General features: G+C 39.4%; 1 protein-coding gene across 16 annotated transcripts in view; it reads right to left on the minus strand.

Annotated features, from left to right (window-relative positions):
• The window catches only part of magi1b (membrane associated guanylate kinase, WW and PDZ domain containing 1b), a 183,333-nt gene that overhangs the window by 12,712 nt on the left and 149,011 nt on the right, over positions 1-21,610 (minus strand). For 10 of the 16 annotated variants that reach the window (XM_088636263.1, XM_088636260.1, XM_088636267.1 and 7 more), the window contains 8 exons: positions 20,017-20,136; positions 18,070-18,255; positions 16,697-17,317; positions 8,784-8,827; positions 6,823-7,114; positions 3,354-3,445; positions 2,526-2,718; positions 670-966 (listed from right to left, as the gene is read on the minus strand). In XM_088636263.1, coding sequence (XP_088492389.1) covers positions 670-966; positions 2,526-2,718; positions 3,354-3,445; positions 6,823-7,114; positions 8,784-8,827; positions 16,697-17,317; positions 18,070-18,255; positions 20,017-20,136 — 1,845 coding nt within the window. Of the gene's footprint in view, positions 1-669; positions 967-2,525; positions 2,719-3,353; positions 3,446-6,822; positions 7,127-8,783; positions 8,828-16,696; positions 17,318-18,069; positions 18,256-20,016; positions 20,137-21,610 lie in introns of all 16 variants that reach the window. The other 6 variants (XM_088636255.1, XM_088636261.1, XM_088636253.1 and 3 more) reach the window with 5 other exon arrangements.

Genomic DNA, 21,610 nt, shown 5'->3' on the forward strand with positions numbered 1-21,610 from the left:
ACTGCATGTTTTAAAAATGAGAGGTTAATAACGTTAACCATTAGTAGTAGGCATACTCGTTAACAGCGGTGATATTTACTGAAGGGTAACCACTGGTCCATTTTTTAAACATGTTTAAACAACATGTTAATTGTATGCAACCACTGGTGTTACTTCCCCACTGTTTACCACCCTCCAACCTTTAAAGTGGGATGGTGTCACGGGGCACTCCCAGGAACCTCCTGCTTGTAGCCTGGAAGTTAGGAATCTGCTGCAAACTAAATACCGCAGTTCTGTGGAAGAACTGCAGAGAGGCAGAACTGCTGGCTCCTTCGTAGAGCGCTGAAACTTGGAGTCTTGGAGTCTCCATTTGAACTCAATATTGGACTTGGTACTGGAGGGAATCTGGTGTGACAGAATAAAGTACCTTTTCTCTTGAATGGTGGCCTGAGGATTTTCAGTGCAACAGATTCCAAACTTCCAAGCTACACACAAAGAGGTTCCTGGGAGGGCCCGTCACGGACGGAAAAAATGAAAGTTCACAATCACAGATATCCAGACTTAACTGATAAAGCAAAGGTGCGGCTGTCAGACAGCTGGATCTACGGATAACCACACTGATGGAGGTGCAGGAGCACGCGGCTGGGGGAGGCAGAGGTGGATCGCGTGCGAGGGGGCACGTGAGCTTACCGAATGTGGTTCCCGCCTCGGGCCGGCTGACTGAGGACACGATGACAAACCCAAAGCCCTCGTTCTCCCCGCGGCGGATCTCCACGTCGTAGGGCTGCACCGCCGCGCTGACCACCGCGCTGCCGCCGCCCCCGCCGCTGCCGATGCCGCTGGTGCTGCCGCTGCCCGAGCTCACCGTGTTGAGGGAGTTCTGGCTCCCCTGGGGGGTCCTCTTCTCCTCGGTGAGGGAGGGGGCCTGGTTGCTGCTGTGGTGGGAGGAGGCCGGCGAGGCCGGGACATCACCGTCCACTTTGGATACTTTGGAAAAGAGGAAGAAAGATTGTAACTAACTCGCAGCAAAAAGACGGTCCTTCCAAAGGGCTCCCCTTTACTTTGCTCACCCTTTAAAGACAGTCTGCAAAGGGAATAATTCAAGAAAATATATTTTTTCCTCTACCATCTGTATATCTCTTCTATTTCAGTCTTAGATATTTAGTGCTTTTTTCTACAGACATAATTTTCTTCATTCACTTACAACAACACAAACCCACACACTCTTCATTTAGCTAATTCTCATTACTCTGTAGAAGTGGTGCGTAATCTTGGCTAATTCATTCTTCGATGAGAGATTTTGAGGGTTAATAAAAGCGCTGAAGTGCAATGCGTCCGCCAAAATCTACGGATATGTTAAACACAAGGGTGAATTTCATTAAAGTGCTGAATTTTAGAAGAAAAGCAATAAAGTGAAATTAATTTGAAAAACATTCACAGCAGGAATGATTTTTTCATAGGATTTATTTATAACTCAAAGGCAGTGACATAGGGAAGTAATAATACCAGGAATGGCTGCCCAAGGGTTAATGATATAACCAAGTATTATTGTTATTTTATATTTCTAGTACCTTTAGGAGAACCTAGGGGGGGCATTTTATTACATTTTACCTGAAAAATGACAGGTTTCATTACAAAACGTTGCAAATGTATTCCTCTACATTATGCTTAACTTCAGTCATATAGTTGTGTTTGACCTGAGGGAGTGTCCTTCACCCAGTCTTCAGTGTCACTACCTACTGTGCCAATCAACAATGGACCTCAGAAGACTTCAGCATAGGTTACCCTGTCAGATTTATGGACAATCACCTGAAATGGATTTCCATGGCATTTCAGAAGCTTTTTATAGTTTCACCTCAAAGCTTTGATGGTTTCATCTTCCATGGATTTCAGTTGGTCTGTATATTGAAAATTATATGACAGCCGATAAGACCTTAAGAAGGGTTATAAACATGACAAGGACACCTGTCCTATGTTTATTGGTTGACTTCCAAGAACAACAGCGATCCCTAAAAATGTCAATAAGAGGCTGAAGCCCTACTCCTTTAAAGTTGCAGTTAATAGATGGCTTCCATGCAGTAATTCAGACCTGTACTATGGCAGTCCTGTACACAAGACCCTCTTACAGGAATGATGTTTTAAGGAGACTACATAGCATGCTGTACTTGGAAAAGGTTTATGCTGTGTTAAAGTTTCAATTTGTTTAAAAAAGGAAGAGTCCTAATGTTAAGAAGATCCCCAACAGTAAAAAATGCACTTCTGAAAACTCAGCCTGTCATTATTAACTCCTAAGTGTCATTTGTTAACTCCAAAGTAGAGACCAACACTTACTGTAAGTGTCTTCTATTAACTTTTAAATTAGCTTCTGCTTGCTGACTTCTTTGTTTTATCATTCGGGGAAATAAGTTAGAGTAACAGCAGACATTTCAATCATTGGGTTCAACAGAGCTGCATTGTTCACTGAGACCAGTTAAGCTCTGTTGTCGTTTTTTTTTTTTTGCCATGGGCCACAGCCATTAACAAAAAGAGATCTGGATCTAGATTACCTCCAAACGCCGTCTTGCGCCTCACAGTCAAGTTGACGTGGCCCTGCTTGGCAGCCTGCTGCATCAGTTGGACGACAAGTTGGTGGGATTTGCCTACAACAGCGGTTCCATCCACACAGATCAGCTCGTCCCCCGATCTTAGCCGTCCGTCCTCATCGGCCGCTCCATATTTCACAATATGACCAATATAAATCTGAAGGAGAGAATTATCCATGACAGTAAGATCACTTTTAATTTGTGCTTTTCCAAAATCCTTTTCAGCAAAATTCTCCTTTTTTACAGCCCTTTCCCATTGATTGGCGTGAGCTAAGTGAAAATAATGGTTATGGATAATATACAAAAGAAAACTTCATCATTTTATAGCATTTCAATTGGATAAATAATTAAACAGCCTTCTTAAGCACACAAGCACTTTTTTTTTATTGAAGACATCCTCTTGCTTTTGGAGACGAAGCTAAGCAGCACAATAGACAAAACTCGTGGGCTTAATTATTTTCTTTCTGCATGTACTTCTTGAGCCGTCAAGAGCTATATGCATCACATCTTAAGAACAAACAAGCCAAGTGCTTTATATATAACTGCTTCTTTCTTTTTTACAGAGTAGATACATGGTTGCAAAGGGATATAAAATGCAACTCTTGCTAGGCTTTCGTCTTCCACAGCCTTTTCTATTAGGCTTAATTGCAGTCAGGAAAGGAGCTCTGATTGAATTGGATCTGGCTGATTTTCACTACTGTCTTGCTTGACGTGATGCACCTGTGGACCCAGTTCCTCTACCAGTCTCTTCTGTTGAGGCAGAATGAATCCTGAAGCAAATGTGTTACTCACAGGTTCTCCTGGCTCGTTGCCACCCAGAATTCGGAACCCAAACCCGGTGTCTTTCCTCCACAGGAAAATGTCCTGCTCTTGATAATCAGGTACTGAAAAGGGGGTAAAAACCATCTGATGAATAATTTGGCAAGGCAATATGTTATTTCACCCCCCATTTTAACAACAAAAGGTAAAACTGTGATCTGCACTTCCTCAACTCTACCCATCCAAAATACATCTCCTGAGAATAACTAGCGCAGTGTTTTGCCATCCCATCTGCATTGTGATTTCAAGTACAAATCCAATGAGCTGTTTCCACAACAGTCAGCAATGGCTAATGTCCTCTGGGGATAAGCATTTCTAATTGGAGCCACTATGAAATATAAAAGAAAGATTTTGTTTTAAGGCTTAATTTGACAACCACCTCTCCAATGAAACAACATTCTAAGGCAGAGCTGTATAACCCTGATCATTGGACTACACCTGATTTTGTTTTACATCAACTCAACTGAACCCTCTTCTGAATGAATATTGGGCATACATAAACTTTATAAAAAATGTTCGCACCTCTGAACCATATGGAAATTTCACATAAAAACCGAAATGTAAAACGTGTGCGTGTATGGGCTCAACTAGGAACTCGGATAGAAAAAAAGACAGAACACAGCCAGGTTTCGAGATCCAGAATGGCGAGAACCTGCCTGAGAGGAAAAACACTTCTTTTTTAGCACCAAGAGCAGTGTCCGCCAATTGTGAATTGCAGCAGCTGCCAGTGTCACAGGTCGGAATTACAAATTTTATATCTATAGTGCCAGTGTCAAAAACTCTTACAGTGCTTAAAAATTTGATTTGACCACATACTCCAGATACGGCAAGCGAGCAGAGAGAGCTACAGGAGAACACTTGTACTGCAGTTCCCATACCGCAGTGGGCGATTTTGCAGCTCTGTGCAAGCTGAAGAGTCAAAAACAATCTGAAGCACTCTTCAGTCAGAGGAATCTTGACTGCAAAAGTGCTGATGAAACAGCAGGTGGAGAAACAAAGAAAAAAAATCCTTATGTCTGCTGTTTGCACAGTTACTTCTTTTCTAATAATTTAGAAAGTGGCTAATTGAATTGGAGGGATTTGATTGAAGTTAATAAATTTCTTCATTGCCATTATGGAACAAAAAGGAAAGGAAATCATAGATTGTTTTGCTGCCTTTAGATTATTCTGAATCTGCTGAATTGCAGTCTAGGTTACACTGGAAATGTACAAAATACGATTGTTACATAATCAAAATGCTGCAAACATGCTTTGTAATCATTATCTCGGAAGCAGGTTAAAGCATGATTGCAATATCAGTATAGAGTGGGTTTTTTTTAAGAAAGGAAGACAACGGTCAGTAGTTAGCCTTTCAGGACAAATCAGTGAAGCACACGGCTTCCCTTAAATGGACAAAATGGCAGCTGTAGGGGAGCCCAGCATGTAATTTTCTCAGCAGACCCTGACACTCCAGTGTTTGGCAAAGCTTTCTTCACACCAAATGGTATGATTATTTCACGCTCTATTAGTATCATGCTGCAGTAAGTTTATAACCCAGTGAAAAAAACATTTCTAAAGTGTGGTGTTGCTGCTGGGCCTTCTCATGAATGTTGCCTCCAATATGTCCTTCACACAGCCCATAATCACTTTATATAAAGTGACCCATTCATACAGGGTCCATATGACATTAGCAGTTGACTCCATTCTTAAAAATGGTATTAGCGGTGTAGCACAGTATGGTTGTCAAGTAAAAACCAAAAAAGGAAAAACTACAGACAGGGAATTATGCCCAAATCAGACAAGATAAGCTTAATGTCTAAATGGAGGAAAAAACAAAAATGCCTTCTGCTTACTCGAGTAGCATTTTTTCCAGTGTGAGTATGTGTTTCTAAATCAATTACAGTACAGCTAGCTTCCAGAGTATTAAACCTGTTTCTTTTGTTCTCATGTGTTAATTGGATTTTTTTCCCCTTAAAACTGGATCTCATTACTGGCATGCACACTTCGCAAGCAATAGACAAAGTAAAAAAAATACTTTTAGAGGGAATTAAACTCTTCAGCTACTCTACAGCTATCAGAATACTGAATTTAATTTATATTCTGCAAAAATTGTCCAACTTTACAGTGAGCAGATAGAACAGAACAAGAAATTAGGTTTATGTTCAATTTAGTTTTAATTCCTTTACGGATGAATCAATGTTGCCTCTTTGAGAGTGTATAAAGTATTTTATATGTACTGACTTGTTGCACTACACATGAAATATAATTCAGGTTCTCTGGGGTCAGCTATGAATGATATTCTTCTTAATTGGGAGGTTTATAGAGACAGAATAAAAAATCTACCGTCTTTCATCCTCACCATGTCCAGTTAGATACAAATCTGTAGTGAGATTGTAGGTTTCAAAATTAAGTTGTTTATTTTCAATATGTTATCCCATGGAAAGATTAACCACAATTTAACTACCTGAAAGCATTACATCTCTTCAGTCTGCATTAGGGTAAAGTTGACTTTTATCTGTGATTATTAATCTATGGAAGTAATTTTTAAAGAATTATCATTGTTGTTCTGCAATTACTGAAGACATCACCTCTGAATCTAATTCACATTTAATGAAAAAGGTAATTGTGAAAATAATTCCAAAAAAGCTGCCCCTAAACTTAAAGACCAATAAGAAGATATTTCTAAATCACATGGATTAATACGGGCTATACTTTTTTAGTAAACAGGAGACAGACCAACACAGTGCACTGAAAACACTACCATGAACTAAGCTCTGAAGACTTTGCTACATACTGTACAAGAACACAAGATAGTTCCTCTGACAATTCAACCACACCCCACTGCTAGTCATATCAACAGCCTTCTTCACATAGATGAAAGTTTTTGTCAGGCTGCAAAAACACACATTGTAGTAGGAATGGATTACATATGTTAAGAAGGTATCATATGCAAAACGAATTGTTCTACAAAAGAAATTAACAGTATTATGAGAGCTCTCCGACTTGGATGGGCAAGTTTTGTGGACCAATGATGGAGAGAGTGCTCCAGAACATCTTGTTGCCCACACATAAGGGTAACGAACCACAAAAAGCCAAGTGATAAAAGAAACAGCTAAGCTAGAAGTGTTTTGCTTTAAAAAGTATCAGATAAAGACATCAAGTCTTCGTCTTCCTTTAATGCTTACTTCACAAACTGAATTGCTTTACTGAGTGGTCACTGATTTCTGCAAAAAAAAAGTCATTTTTTATTGACTTGACAACATTTCTCATGTGAACATGAAATTCATAATATTAAAAAGTTCAAATAAGGTAAGGACGTGAACAGAACAAAAGGACATTAAGATACTGCCTTACCCCTCAAGCACTAGTAGCAAACCAGCTTCTGGGACTATAGACAAAAACTCTCTTTAGAACAGAGAATGGACAACAGGAAGCTAACTACACTACTTCACAGTATACTTACGCCTACTTTCATACATGCTCCTCGACTGGGCCCAGATTTTAAAGGGATCTGGCTTCTTCTGCGCTGTGCCGTCCCCTGGTTCCTGTGGCAGCTGTATGGGCTGGGGCGGCTGCAGAGGCTGTGGGGGCTGGAGAGGGGGTGCTGCTCCCTCCGTGGCGGTGCTGCTGGAGTAGCTGGGAGGAACGGGGGCGCTGTGAATGGGCGACTCAGTGCGGAGGCTCCGGTGGCTGGAGACGCTGTGCTGGGAGCTGCCCTGGCTGTCTTTTCTCTCAAGTTGTTGTTGCTGCTGCTGCTGGTGGTGTGTGTGTTCGAGGCGCAACAAAGGAAAGCAAGAGCAAAAGGCCATTACTGAACCTGATGGCACTGTGGTTCAGGGCAACCAGACTCCATACAATGACTATATGAACACACCGATCAACTGGCATTTCTGAAAGCCATGCAGCCACATAGACTCCACAAAGCCTAAAATGGTGAAACCAGAAATCATTACTAATGTTTGTGCAGAAGACATCACCTATGATATCCTAAATAGTATATATCACATGGGAAGAAATAAAAACTCAACAAAATCCAAATAAATAAAAATTGATCATATGCAATATTAAGATGAAAATTGGCAGAAGCAAGAAGACTAAGCATTTATGCGGGACGCATTGTGCTTAATTAAATGAGTGTCCTTAGAGTTAAAGAAACCTAAACAGACATAACAAAATGTTTATCCCAAGCAAAAGTGATGTATATGCTTGGGTAAAACTGTCATTCCTTCACTTCAATGGAAAGCTGAATGTATTTATAGACTGCATGATAGTAGTGCATACCAGAACATATTCTAAGCACATCTCTGTATTTCACCAAAGGCCGATTTCTTCCAGAGTCTGACACAGAAGCACACACAGACTGACATTTCTATGATATAAGAGTGAGTGTAGTCCGAGCTTCCCTCTCTCAACACTAATGTGAACTGACATTGGTCTAGACCCAATACCCCCCCCCCATACCCTACAAACCCCTTCACCAAAGTCACGTGACTTCAATAAGCATCAGCCCCAGCCATCACAATTATTATTGTCTTAATTAGCTCTGTGCTTTCCTTGAGGTCCAGCAAGAGAATGTGAGAATACAAAGACTTGGGTGGGAAAACCGGAGTCATATCACATTCGGCTGTACTGCCACTTCATACTAATCAAAGTGCCCCCCATCTGAACCACATGTTCTACAGAGGCACCAATACGGGCGGACCCTGCGAGAAACAGCGGCAGTCTGTAAACAAGTCATTCTCGGCTAGTCAAGGAACATTTTACACTACACTGGTACGCTACCACAACAAGCATTTTCACTGTTGTGGAATTCTCTGATCTTTAAATACAGTTAAAACTTTCTAGTAAAATATATCTTCATATCAAAAAGTAAGAATTTATCACATCATTTAGAAATGGTATTGCCAGGCATTCTTGATACATAGTTGAAATTTACTGTGAACCTTTTTTCTATCCTCTTCTTTGTTATTTCAAGCAACAAACACTAAAATTCCTATACACATAATAATATAACAGAACAGGTTGCCACAAAAAAGGTTTTCCATTAAGTTTTTTAAAAATTTTGTTGCACTTTTAATTGGGAAGAAACAGCAATATCACAATGTTATTAAACACCAATATCACACAGCTGTTTCTTAGATACTTTTCCTAGGATTGATCTTCAAAAGCCCTGTTTTTTAGTCTCCAGCTAAGCAATTAAAACACAACTGCCCTGTGTAGGAATGTGAACTGCCACTCTATCCTGCTCACCAGCCGGATGTCATTAAATGCCTAATTAGACAATTGCTTAGATTCAGAAAGAAGGATGATAAAAATGAAAAAAAAAACACATTTTAAAAATAAGATCTACTTCTTTGGAAATCTGCAACACAGATCCTAATAAACAGGAGAGAACACTCTGATGAGGAACTTAACATGGTACACATTGGTACTCACCAGCTTTGGACTCTTCTTTGTAGGCACCAGTCCTGTAAAGCAGCAGCAGAAGAGAAAACCATTAATTATGAGTGTAAATATTTTACCTTCCCTACAAGAAAAGATTTCCCAAGACAGATGGTTCCTAATGTAGCCTTTTGTGGAACAGAAGCAGCCTTCTTGCCAGCGCCTGAGTTATCGGTCTGCTCATATCGAATTAAGAGTCGGGCGAGATGTATCTGCATTAGCTATGCTGACTCGTGCTGCAGCAGCCCTGGAGGGGTGGCGAAATTCACAGACCTCGGCAGGCAGGGAAATTGAATACTTGGGCAGAATTTCAACTATTCTACCCAGCAAACAAGGGCTTTAAACGACTTAACGCAAAATTAAAGACCAGTGTCATTTTCCCTTTCACTGAAACCATCTTCGAAACGCCTTTTCAGCCATCCGCTCTCCTGTGAAAGGCTTGCATATTGAGAAGCAGATTTTGTTCTCTCTCACTTTTTCGCTTTTTTTTTCCTTCGCCCTCCCCCTCCTCCCCTCACAGGGCCTTGCTAGCCTTTCGTTGCTCTTCTTTTCTCTCTCTCTCTCTTTCTCCCTGTCATTCACTCGCTCACACATGCTCTCTCCACTCTGCCTGTGATCGATCGGAAAACAGATTTAAAAGGCCTAAATAAATGATACACTCATGCAGAAATAGCGAACCTTTAGGAACCTTGATGAAATATTCAAAGTAGAACAAACTGAATACATCAGAGGAAAGGCTAATATTCATGAACCACTCTTTAACAGCATGCTTTAAAACCTCCAGCAGGCAAAATAGCTGCACGCTACCAAAATAAGTCATCTTATTCATGAATAGTGCAAAAAACAGTTTCTTTTGAATGACGGCAAAAACGTTGAAAACTTCTTCACTATCTGCTACTGAACTAGTTTCATCTTTCTTGTATTTCTTCATGAAAATGGTTACCTTGAAAGGAGACCCTCCAAGGATGGCTAAATGTAGCTCTGAGATGTGTAATAAGATAACTTATTAAAAGAAGACAAGGGGGATTTCTGTTCCAATTTCTCAGGTGTAATATTGTTCTGAATGATAAACACGGCACCCTTCTGGGATTGCTTTTCGTACATAATCAAACAGTCCTTCAACAGACAAACAAAAATGTCTAAAATTGGATCTTGCAATAAAACACACTGACTAGCATTTTTAAGGACTGTGGAGATCTTCATGCTAGTACTGTCACAAAGCGTTCTAGCTTGGACACCTATTATCTGCTCTACAAATAATAAAATCTGAAACGCCATCTGCAGTACTCTTCCTCAGAAGCAGTACAATACAAGTCATTAAATGTTAAAACTTAATAGCTCCTTGCTGCAGTACAGCTCTCTCTACATGATTTATAATTAATTTCAGCAGTTTCAAATCAAGGGGCTGAATAGAAATGACAAAGAAATAAAATATTATGCTTTGTGGCCACAGTGCTTGACAGTCTCTTGGAAGAAGTGTGGTAAGAACTAAATAAATAAGAATTTAAAAAAAACAAACTGAATAATGCATAGATAGACATAATTGTGAGTTTATAATACCCTTCAAAGACAAAGAAATAATGTTTTGAGTTTTGAAGGAAGCTTGGCAGAATACTGTAAAGCAAAATTCAACACCAGGGTACTACAACAAATATCTTAATATCTATTAATAAGCACATTTTTTCATCTTATGAAAGTAACTAGCATAGACTTGCTGTAAGACAGTACTTCAAACTTCTATTGCATACCTTAATAGTTTCAAAGAACATATCAGCTGTATTCTCAGTGCAAACAGAACACTAAATCTTTACTAATAACTAAGGATTACAGTTCAAGGATCACCAAATTAAATCAGGAGTGGACAGAATGTTTGCACTGAAAAGAGATGAATTAATGCTCTTGTACTAGAAAATGACCTACAAATATATTGCTTCATTTTCCGTGAAATGACCTTTTCAGTTAAAAAAATGTTTACCAGAGGCATCTTTCTTGATGATCACATCATACGCCCCCCGAAAAAAAAAAAATTGCGAAAGCAATACTTCACACACAATGGATTTTATTTCCCTTAATGTTATTGTCTGGTCATTATTGACAACACAGAGGCTCAGTCAAGGTTTTCTGAAGTATGAATGAAATTGGAATGTCTGCCTTTAAGTCACCCTCTTTTTATCAAAAAGAACTAAATTAGGTAAGAGGCAGCTGCACAAGGTATATTTAAAGTGTCTCAATCCCACAAGGACAATATGTGAATGGCTTGCCAGTTGCCATGGCGAGGGGTTTCTTGGGTGAATCTGAAATATGTCGAACCCAGCGGACTCTAAATTAAAACTATTAACAGTAAAATTATCATGTACATTTGGCAGATAAAAGCCCCCATCTTAGTTCTGGTCTGTGAGAAACAGTCTCCGACAGGCTGAACCATCTGTTAGACAAAATGCTATCAACAGGCAGGCAGGATGCAAGACTTTTCAATAGCACAGATTAGAACAGAAAAGTGTTTTTTTAAATAAAATAGTTGTAATAGATGTTTAAGGTTAACTGCCTTAGGAGTCCAAAAACTCATTTTTTATTGATATCATTATAGTACTTCACCCCAAGAAATTCTAAAAAAATTATTCCCTCATTGCTTGATAAATTTGTGTGAGGAAGCCACTGAGTGCGGCCATTGCATCTTGTTTAACTACACTGAAATATGTACCAATCGCAAAGATTAAGAGGATTCTTAGCACAAGACCTGGAAAGATGTCTTCAGAAGTATTTTGAAATAAATGCTAGCACGGTTGACAGTCACACTGTAGTCAAAAACTCAAAACTGGTTTTCATCCTCAACAGTACACAAAACCCTCTTTCAACACACTCAAGTTGCCTTTAAGAAACCGCCTAGTTTCTGCAACACATCCTGGGAGACAGTCCAAAAGGTTGAAAGGGGAGAAATAAAAAAGAAATACAAAAATATTAATTGGAGAGACACTGCATATACAGTATTATTGAACTCCAGCCTCCACTGTGGTTTATTAGTGTTATTAGTGCTTGTTTATGTTTACTTGCAATACTATTATGTTAATTTGGATTTATATTTGTCCTAATGATATGCCTTGCCAATAAGGACAAATACACCAAGCTTATGAAATCGAGGTTTTTTGTAATAGATTTTTCCTGTATTTTGTTCTGAACATCAGTCCTGGTGCTGGTTGAAGAACCACACTGCAGTACTGCAGCGCATCGTCATGGAAACAGGGAGCGTAGATCGCAAGGATTTACTACCAGCTTTCAGAGTGTCAAGGTGTGAAGCAGAGATGCTCATAATGAAATTTTCTCACACACACATGAGCACTCAAGTCTAAGAATACACACCCATTATTATCATTAATTTACAGAAACACAGAAATAGTCATATATATCATATGGCCTCAGTCTCTATGTGATATATTGCTTTGTAGATTGCATTAGCATTTCATGATATCACTGCTTATTAAATTTTGTAACTTAATTAGTGATAATTCTGACTTTAAATATATGCTGCTAAATGTAAATGTATAATTATACATTTAGAAAAAAACAAAGCTTTGCAAAATAAACTGAGCCTTTGAAACTGTTATGTGGTATTCATCCTTGTTCCTGTGGTTACTTGATAAGCACCTCCATATATGAATGCCTGTATTAAGCAGGAATGTAAATGCATTTTTATTACCATTTTAATAGAAAGAAAGCAGAATACTACCTTTACATTAAAGCAGCAATATTCTACTATGCTTTTTATTACAATTTATCTTACTCTAGGTCTATTAAATAAAGGGAAGCATCCAAACTGCCTTTTCCCCTAAACAAAATAGCCTTTTACAAATCTTCCATAAACACCACTATGCCATAGATAAAAAGAACTGCTGAGCACTTCCAACATCACAAAAAAATACTAGTGTTCATTTCAGGAATTACTAATGAAAGTAATTCCGTTTGCAATGAAGCACCGAGTAGGTCTGAAAACGTTGGTTTGGCAGCTAATATCTAATATTCTTATCAGCAGTTCTGACAGCACTGCATTCCATATGAAAATAAAAAGGACTGACTAATGGATAGGTGATTAAATCTGAGTCACTTGTAAAGACAATTAGATGACAATGGCTTAAATACGAATTTCTAGTGTTTCAATGCGATTTCTACCATCACATCTTGTTTTTTTTATATACTGTAATCCCAACTCTTTCTCTGCTTTTAAAAATACTCATTTGGTTTTCCACTGCTGCAGCTCAGTCAGCATTGATTGATGACAAAAGGGCATTACATAGAAGTCAGCACTTTATGATATAGCATTTACTGAAACACAATTACATACATATCTACAGTCTTCCAAGGCAGACATTGCTATTTATATTTACTAAAGGAAACAGATTTCTCAAAGTAAGACCCGCCTCTCCATTCTAATAAATAATTAAGAAATGCATGGTTATGGAGCTAATCACTCCTTGCATCCGAAAGCACATAAAATACAGGAAGAGACTAACTCCATTCAGCTGTGAAGAGCAGTACCCACCTGGGTGTAGCATGGCAGCCATTCTGCACCAGCAGCCCCACCACACAAAAAAATGAGATGGCGAACTGAGAAATTACTTCACCACGAATCAATGGAGAAACTTAGAGAGGCCAGATTGTGCAAGGCTAGAGTGGAAATTAGCCAGGATACTGGTGTTAACACACCTACTCCTTCAAACAGAGCAATGGAGGCACCCTGAATGACTATGCTGGTAAAAGCTCTAACTCACATGCACGATAAACTCTATAATCACAGGTTCGAATGTGGGTCATGCCACTAGCTGTCTGTGTCAGGGAGTCCCCATGCAGCGGTGCATAATTGAGTTGAGCGCCTTTGAAAACAGGGTAGGACTAATTGTCCAGGCCTCTCTCAGCTACCCTTGCAGATGTTTATCAAAAGACAAGTGGTCAGAAGGTCAGCTGGTCAGACATGCCTGTCCACACTTATTCTCCTGTGTCTGGTCATAGGGTTTGTAAGTGTCAGCAGAGTTGTGATAAAAAGGCAACTGGATAATCCAAACTGGGTGGGTATTCCAAACAATAATTGGTGATAATAAAATTTAAAAGCAGTGCTGTGGGGTTGGTAATTACCATGTGGCTGGGACCTTGGTTTAATGTCTCATCTGAAGGTACACATTTATACCTCTTATTGAACATATTGAACAGCAGTGTTCTCAGTATAGAGGGTCATTGATGTGGAAAACATGCACCAGACAGAAAAGTTCCATCTTCGCTTTCCTTACTGATCTCCCATTCCACTACTGACACAGCTTCTGAGATTCTAATGAATTAAATTTTGCAGACTCCTGTACTGACAAGTTATGACCACTATTCAAGAATAATTAAGTCATTAAAATCAGCAGCAGCCTAATGATGGTGTACTTAGTGTAAAATACACTTTGTGCTAGCTACCATGCTGATAATTACAGGCAAACAGCTTTGAATATTTAGGATGATCTATAACAAAGAAATTAAACCTAAATCATGATCTTTAGTGTTAAATTATCAAGACGATGGGAGATCTTACAAGAATAGCATAAATAAAAGCACATGTATGAGTATATGTGGACAAAACATTTTTTACATCTTTATAAATTAGGGAAGAACTATAACCTCATCTTTCCACATTTTTAAACTATAAAAATTAAATACTGAACAAGGATTATTTCAAGAGAAATGCAGAGTTCAGTTGCTTAAAAAACCAAGCACCACAAACTGCAGAATTATTCTTCTAAAAGATTGCACTAAGATAGCCTTATTTCCAGACAGCCTATGAACAATAAGACAACTGAACACTGCCTTGCAGACTCCTGAACGCACAGGATAACGAAATATATTTCATGCAGGATGTGTTGCATATGACACCAGTTTTAATGAAGTGTGTGTCCTTAGAGACTGAAGCACAGATAGACCAGAAAAAGTACAGTGAGCTACAGCATGACTTCAACCAATTAGAGCTTTCTCTAGGCTTTATAACATCTTAAGAAAGAAAAGCTGTAATTGGGGGGTTTGGAACTAGTGAAGGCTTCGCATGAAGAAAAACAATACTACAATCAAAAGCAGCAATTAAAAACCAAGGAAGAAATAGCCACTTTGTTAGACGAGTATGGAAGGAATGGCACTGTTGTGGGTTGCCTCTTTTGTAAACAGCTAGATGTTATTCACTAGAGTTTCTCACCACAGAGTTTATTGGAAAAAATGTATAAATTAAAGAGTACAATTAGCATTTTCAGCAGTTAAAAGCAAGCTTAAAAATCCAAAATGCACACATTGCTGAGAACATTTGAAAGTGTTTTTCTCATACGAAGGAAATTCTTCAAACCAAGTTCATGTTATAGCACCAATCATCTAATCATAAATACAATACATGAAAAACCATTGACAAATATAGTAGCTTATAGTTATGCTTACATCTTACTATGCATTACTAATGAAAATAATCAAATTAGTTTATCTCATCCACTACAGCCACTGAGGCAGCAATAGTGACAGCCCACCATGTAGCATGGTCTCTTCAGATTTCAGAGGATAAGCAAGGCTGCACCTGGTCAGTCCTGTGATGGGAGACCTCAAGGGAAATATGTCAGCTACTGAAAATGGAGCAGGTGGACCAGTAGATGGTATACTTTCTTCTGGACCAAAATTTCTAAACCAATGCCCCGGTATGCTGACCAGATACATTGTGCTGTAAAAGGTGCCATGACATCAAACCAAGGTCCTGACTACATGAACTGCGGCTACTGGAGTGTCATCTTGATGAATGCTGCACTTCAAGGTAAATGAAGTAGGTCCCCTTTATGTCTTTATATAAAAGTAATTTAGGATCCTTTGGGATGAAAGCAGTATACAGTATAAATGCAAGGAATTATTGTTATTGTTGTTTTTCCCAACACATAAGGGCACAATCAAAAGAAGATTGAAAAGGAAAGTAGATCACCATAACTGAATTATATTTATGATCTTAAGCAATTGAGAGAGCACTCCACTTCCTATTTTATAGACTCATTAATGTTTCTGAGTCCAATGTGATTGATTAATAAAAGCACAAGGCCTGACCCAACAGTTTTTCAGTAATTAACTAATTGAAATTTCCTATTTTATCCTTTTCGTAACGGCACTGATAAAATGTCAGCAAATTATTCAAATTATCAATTTAATGTCCAACCCACGTGATACAACATGTGAAATAATTGTGTCATCTACCGTACTTTTGCAGTGCAAATCCAGATTTATGCTCATTTCACTAGTAAACAACAATATAGGTAAATTTCTTCCATTTTTTTCCCTTCTAACTTTAAAAGTAAATGAAGTTCCATGTTATGGCTTTGTGTTTTTCAGTATAATTCCTAAGATGAGCAGCTATTTAGAAAGAAAACCACATACATTAATAATCGTGAAATGTCTATCCTCTACTTTCACCTGCTCTGTTTGGAACATAAACTGACATTTATCAACGGATTCATTTACATGCACATACACCTACACAGAACAGAATGCATGTCTTCTCTTTGCATTCCAACTGCTTAAACAGACATTCCCTGACAAGCAAGACTGGCCCAACTCACTGCTGAAAAGGAAACTGAATTTCCACAAACAGATGCACAGAACTATAACACCAACTCAATATTCTTTTAAACTCACAACCTGACAATTTCAATTTTAACTTGCCTTTTACTATAAATGACACAAAGCTACAGTTAAGTTAAATTTGAGAGGTGATGGACAGCAAGACTCTAATGGCTCAGGGGGGTTGGAATTGCAAACATGACCCGCTTGTGGAAATAATTTTTTTTATCATTTTTCTGCCTTGGAGGTATGTCAATCGCTGTCCTGCAGTGGAATGGAAGCAATCTGTTACCTACCTCTCTGAACCAGCATTGTGACCTCACTTCCTTTCGGGCACTTGCTCAACATGTCCACCACTTGATTATGAGTCAGGTTCTGGACATTCATCTTGTTCACCTCCACTATAATATCCCCTTCCTTCAGGCCTCGGCACCTGGGATAGTCAACGATCTGCTTCACCCTCTGGCCTCCGCCTTGCGGACTGTCTGCAATGGTGAAACCGAAGCCTTTGTCTCCTTTCTCCATGTGAACTGTAATTAGCTCGGGCTGAGTTGCTATAGAAGATGCCAACGTAACTACATCATTCGGGTAACTTTGGGAACTGTTTGAAGCCACCTCAGCGGAGGGGCTGTAGGGTCTCGGTTCCTTCATTCCATTGATGTTGGCCGTTTGACTGCCATGGCTGGACGGTGACTCATAGTTTTCTTGGCCATTGACAATGATAGGCTCCTTGTCCAAAATTGCCACAGATGTTACCAAGCTGGTGTTTGGGTCATCGGGGTCAAAGGGCAGAGGATAACCCCGGCACAGTTCAAGGTCCACCATGGAACCAATTGGGATGGACTGGAAGATCTTCACAACCTGAGCGTGAGTGTATCCCAGGACACAGGTGTCATTTACACTCACAATCACGTCGCCTACAACAGAAAAAAGTCAAGAGTTACCATGTGCACTTGCAAACAACTTAGGAGGTCCGACAAGTCTGATCTTCACTTCAAGTCATGGTCAAAATGATATACTGTCTAAACTATTCGAAGTATTTTAAAATGTTACATGTGAACATCTGCCCCTTCTGTCAATCGCATAATAGTAAAGGATGACAACAATTATACAAAGTGTCCCATTAATATCTCATACTTTTAGATTTAACCTATCTGAGAACATATATACCTTTGACTACATTTTATTTTTTGTCTTTTACAGGAAACCTCTTAAAGAATTGGATGACAGATATGCCAACACGAATTAAAACTAGTTGAACTCTACTTTAAACATGACAGTACTGTTGCCGTCATAGATTTTATAGATGGGAATTACGCCACACAGATCTTCCATTCTGTAATACCATTCTCTCCTGCATTAAGAAGGTTCATGAAATGGGAAATAGTTCATCTAAGCACCTAAGATTAGAACAGAAAAAAGCATTGCTTCTGTAGCTGCAACAACAGGACAAAGCCCTAAGAAGTCAATCGGTCATCTTTCACATCTTTCAGCAGAATGTGGTTCTGGCAGAACAAATGTCGCTTGTATACTTAATCTGTAACAGCCTTTGGGCTATTTCACAAATAAATGTGTTGGGTATAAATGGGACACCCTATAGTTAGCAATAAAAACAGCTCTTCGGAACCACACACACAAAATATTTAAGCAAAAACCCAAAGGAACCCACCCGTTTCCATTTTCCCATCAAGAGCAGCAGGCCCATCCAGAACCAAACTTTTAATCTGAAGAAACTCGTCGGGCTCATCCCCTCCCACCACAGTGAAGCCAAACCCTCGGCGGCTCTTTTTCAGCTTTGTGTGAATGAACAGTCCTTTCAGCTCTGCAGGATTTCTGGTGAAGAACGGTTTTCCTCCTGGAAGGGATAATGTGCCACATTTATCAGCAACCATTACATGACTCCTGATCCCGCTGACAGTGTCCTCCATTCACAACAATGAATTACTGACAACACAAACAGGACAAGTAGGAGCGGCAAATAAATTATGTTTATTAAGGATAATTATTAGCAGATGCATGTCTGACGGACAACTAAGATTGGGAGGTTATGTACACTAACTACTATTTCTGTAAATGACCTGCAGTGAACTGTCCATCCACCTGTGATGATAAAACATAATTGCAATAATTTCACATTAATTCAACAGGAGGTGTCATTTAGTTAGACCCTAAACCAGGGGTGTCAAACATAAGGAGCCCACACCAGGATAGGTCTACCAGGCTAATTAGTCTGGCTTGAATGGCAGGTTTGTTCAGAGCCTCGGCCGGGATTTAATTCACACTTTGTCTGAGACTGCACAGCCCACGCACAAGCAAGCAGGGTCAGTCATGTTACCATAACACACAGTCTCGTACACACAGCGCCCCCTGTGGTTCTTCATCGCTTTCCAGGTGCAGGGACACTTCCAGCTTGTCAGGGGCGTGTCTTTGTACAATAATGGAATGTGTTGGGAGAGATCGGGGGAGGTGGGAAATAACACTGCGTGTCGTGCCCTTATTTTCTTTCTTTAAACTGCGCCAGCTAATTTTTCTCTGTGACTGAACCACCATCTCTCACTGAAACTCTATCTTGTGGTTTCTTCATGGTCACATAAAGATATTTCTGAACATGGTAGTAAGGGCAGCATAATTAAGTTACCGAAGAAAAGGAAAAAAATAAAGGAAAAGAAAAATCAGTCACATCGTGTGGTTCAAGAGTCACATCATCACTGGCACTGAATGTATCAGTCCCTCAGGAAACTGGGGATGGTCATCACTAATCCCAAAAGCCTCCTTCACACAGAACTTTTGAGTCCTACACTTTACCATAAGACATTCATATATTTCCATGCACATTTATTTTCACCAGTAGTTGAACAATGTGTTCTGACCATATTCTTTTCAGAGATATTTATGCAGTGTACAATAATCACTACGTTGTCTAACTATGGTGTTTGAAATACATTCAATAATGTTAAAAAATATCCCATAGTCAGAGTGCTATGAGCAAGTTTTGCTACATCTAATGAATATGCAATGACTGCTAAGCGTATTTTGAAGGGAGGTAATGTATGCTGTTGTAACAAACACCAAAAATGCAAAAAAAAATAATGCTAATTAATGGTAGTGCAGGATAATTTATAGTACGACCCACTTGGAGTACATTCAAATCATATGTGGCCTGACATAGCAAAGAGCTTGACAAGAGGGTCAAGGGCTTTACGTCCTTCCAGGCAACATCAGCAGTACAGTGCACTGTGAATTTCCTCAAGAAACTCTGTCATTATGTAACTGACAAAAGCTATACTTTTATACTGTATTTTGTGATCCATGTCCATCTGACCAGATAGATCTATTACCAGTCTTGCTTTTAAATTTGACAGACGTAACACTGAACAAGACCACAAGGTCCTGTTTGCCTTTTTTTACCTCCCTTGAAACTCATAAAGAAAACAATACAGAGACAAGGCTTTCATGAGGCGAATCTCTCCACAACTTTTCGGATGTGTGTCATCCAATCCTTTAAAATACGGACAGGTGGGTAAAGTGTAAAGAGAAAACAATAATGCAAAACTGGGTGTTTAAAGGATCCTGGGGAGCTACGCTGTACAGAATATAGTATTAAAAAGGCACTGACTTTTCACACCTAGCGGAGGCAGGGGTGGAGGAGCCGCCTGAGGTTCTCTGTAGGTTTCTTGGTGGTTTGTGGAATAACTGGCGAGAGGGGCACCAGCAGAGGAATGTTCCTCTATCCATTCTGAAAGAGAAGGGCCACATTTCTGTGTTTAAAGCCTCACAGGCTTCTCCAAGCCTCTTGGAGCTACTGGAGTACTTGTTAATGATCACATTCGAAGACTGTGCACTGCTTAATAACTGGCAAGTTGAGAGATCTAGATCTAGATCATGTGACTGCCAGAACAAAACAGTCCACACTAAATATAAATGCCAAAGAAAAAAACCTGTCAGTCCTTCAGAAGACCACAAATTCTGCACATTATATTTTGTTGAGAGAACACTTCAAGAACTTATGCTGGCTTGATTATCATGGCAAAACAATTATGTTAATGTCAAAAAATAAAATATTAATTTTAAGAAGTAACAAAATACTGATTGAATATGAATGCATAGCATGTACATAATTCTTATAGGTACCATGAGATGAAAAATTGTTGCAATACAATGAAATAATGTTTGAAAATATATAATACATCTTTCATTTATGATTGGAAACGATTTGCCTTTAATGTCTGAATAGTTACTCCTGGGGACTATTACAGTTATGTTCACTGAAAAGAAACTCTCCGTGCTCTGGCTATGGGTTCAATTCTGGACCTGGGGTGCTATCTGTGTGGAGTTTGTATGTTGTCCTGTGTGGCACTGGGTGCTCTGGCTCCCTCCCACAGTACAAAAAAACACTTGCATGCTAAATGGCTCCTGTGGAAAATGACCTTGTTGTGGTGTGTGTGCCCTGCGGTGGACTGGCATTCCATCCAGGATGTATCCTGGCTTACACTTGTGTCTTCCAGGGATAGGCTCTGTCATCCCCATATCCCTAAACTGGACAAGGTGCTTCCAAAATGGATGGAAGTTCATTGAAACAAGCTCATATCTCAAATGAAAGTCGTAAAGTAGGAAGCAGGAAAAAAAACTGAGGTTAAATATTTTAGCTCAGTTATTTCGTGCATTTTTGATTGTTTTAAAATTATTTAGAGCTGTGAAATCTTTGGGAGATCAAAAGGTTTGTAAAAGGGTTTGTGATGCACTTCTCTAAGACTTGCAGGTAAAATGCGTTGTTTTCTGCTCAGTAAAATTTGAACTTTGGTCTAAGGGACGTAAAACCGAGGTCCTGACTCTCTGTGGTCACTAAAAATCCCAGGGTGTTTCTCGAAAAGAGTAGGGGTGTAACCTCGGTGTCCTGGCCAAATTTCCCATTGGCCCTTACCAATCATGGCCTCCTAATAATCCCCCTCAATGAACTGGCTACATTACTCTGCTCTCCTCCCTACTGATAGCTGGTGTGTGGTGAGCATTCTGGCGCACTATGGCTGCCGTCGCATCATCCAGGTGGATGCTGCACATTGGTGGTAGTGGAGGGGAGTCCCCATGACCTGTAAAGCGCTTTGAGTGGAGTGTCCAGAAAAGCGCTATATAAGTGTAAGCAATTATTATTATTATTATAAGGGCAGACATGACTTCCAATGGCAATTTCCAGCACCACAGGCTTCTGGCCA

This window comes from Lepisosteus platostomus, chromosome 6 (assembly GCF_059453375.1).
Source record: "Lepisosteus platostomus isolate fLepPlt1 chromosome 6, fLepPlt1.hap1, whole genome shotgun sequence".
NCBI lineage: Eukaryota > Metazoa > Chordata > Actinopteri > Semionotiformes > Lepisosteidae > Lepisosteus > Lepisosteus platostomus.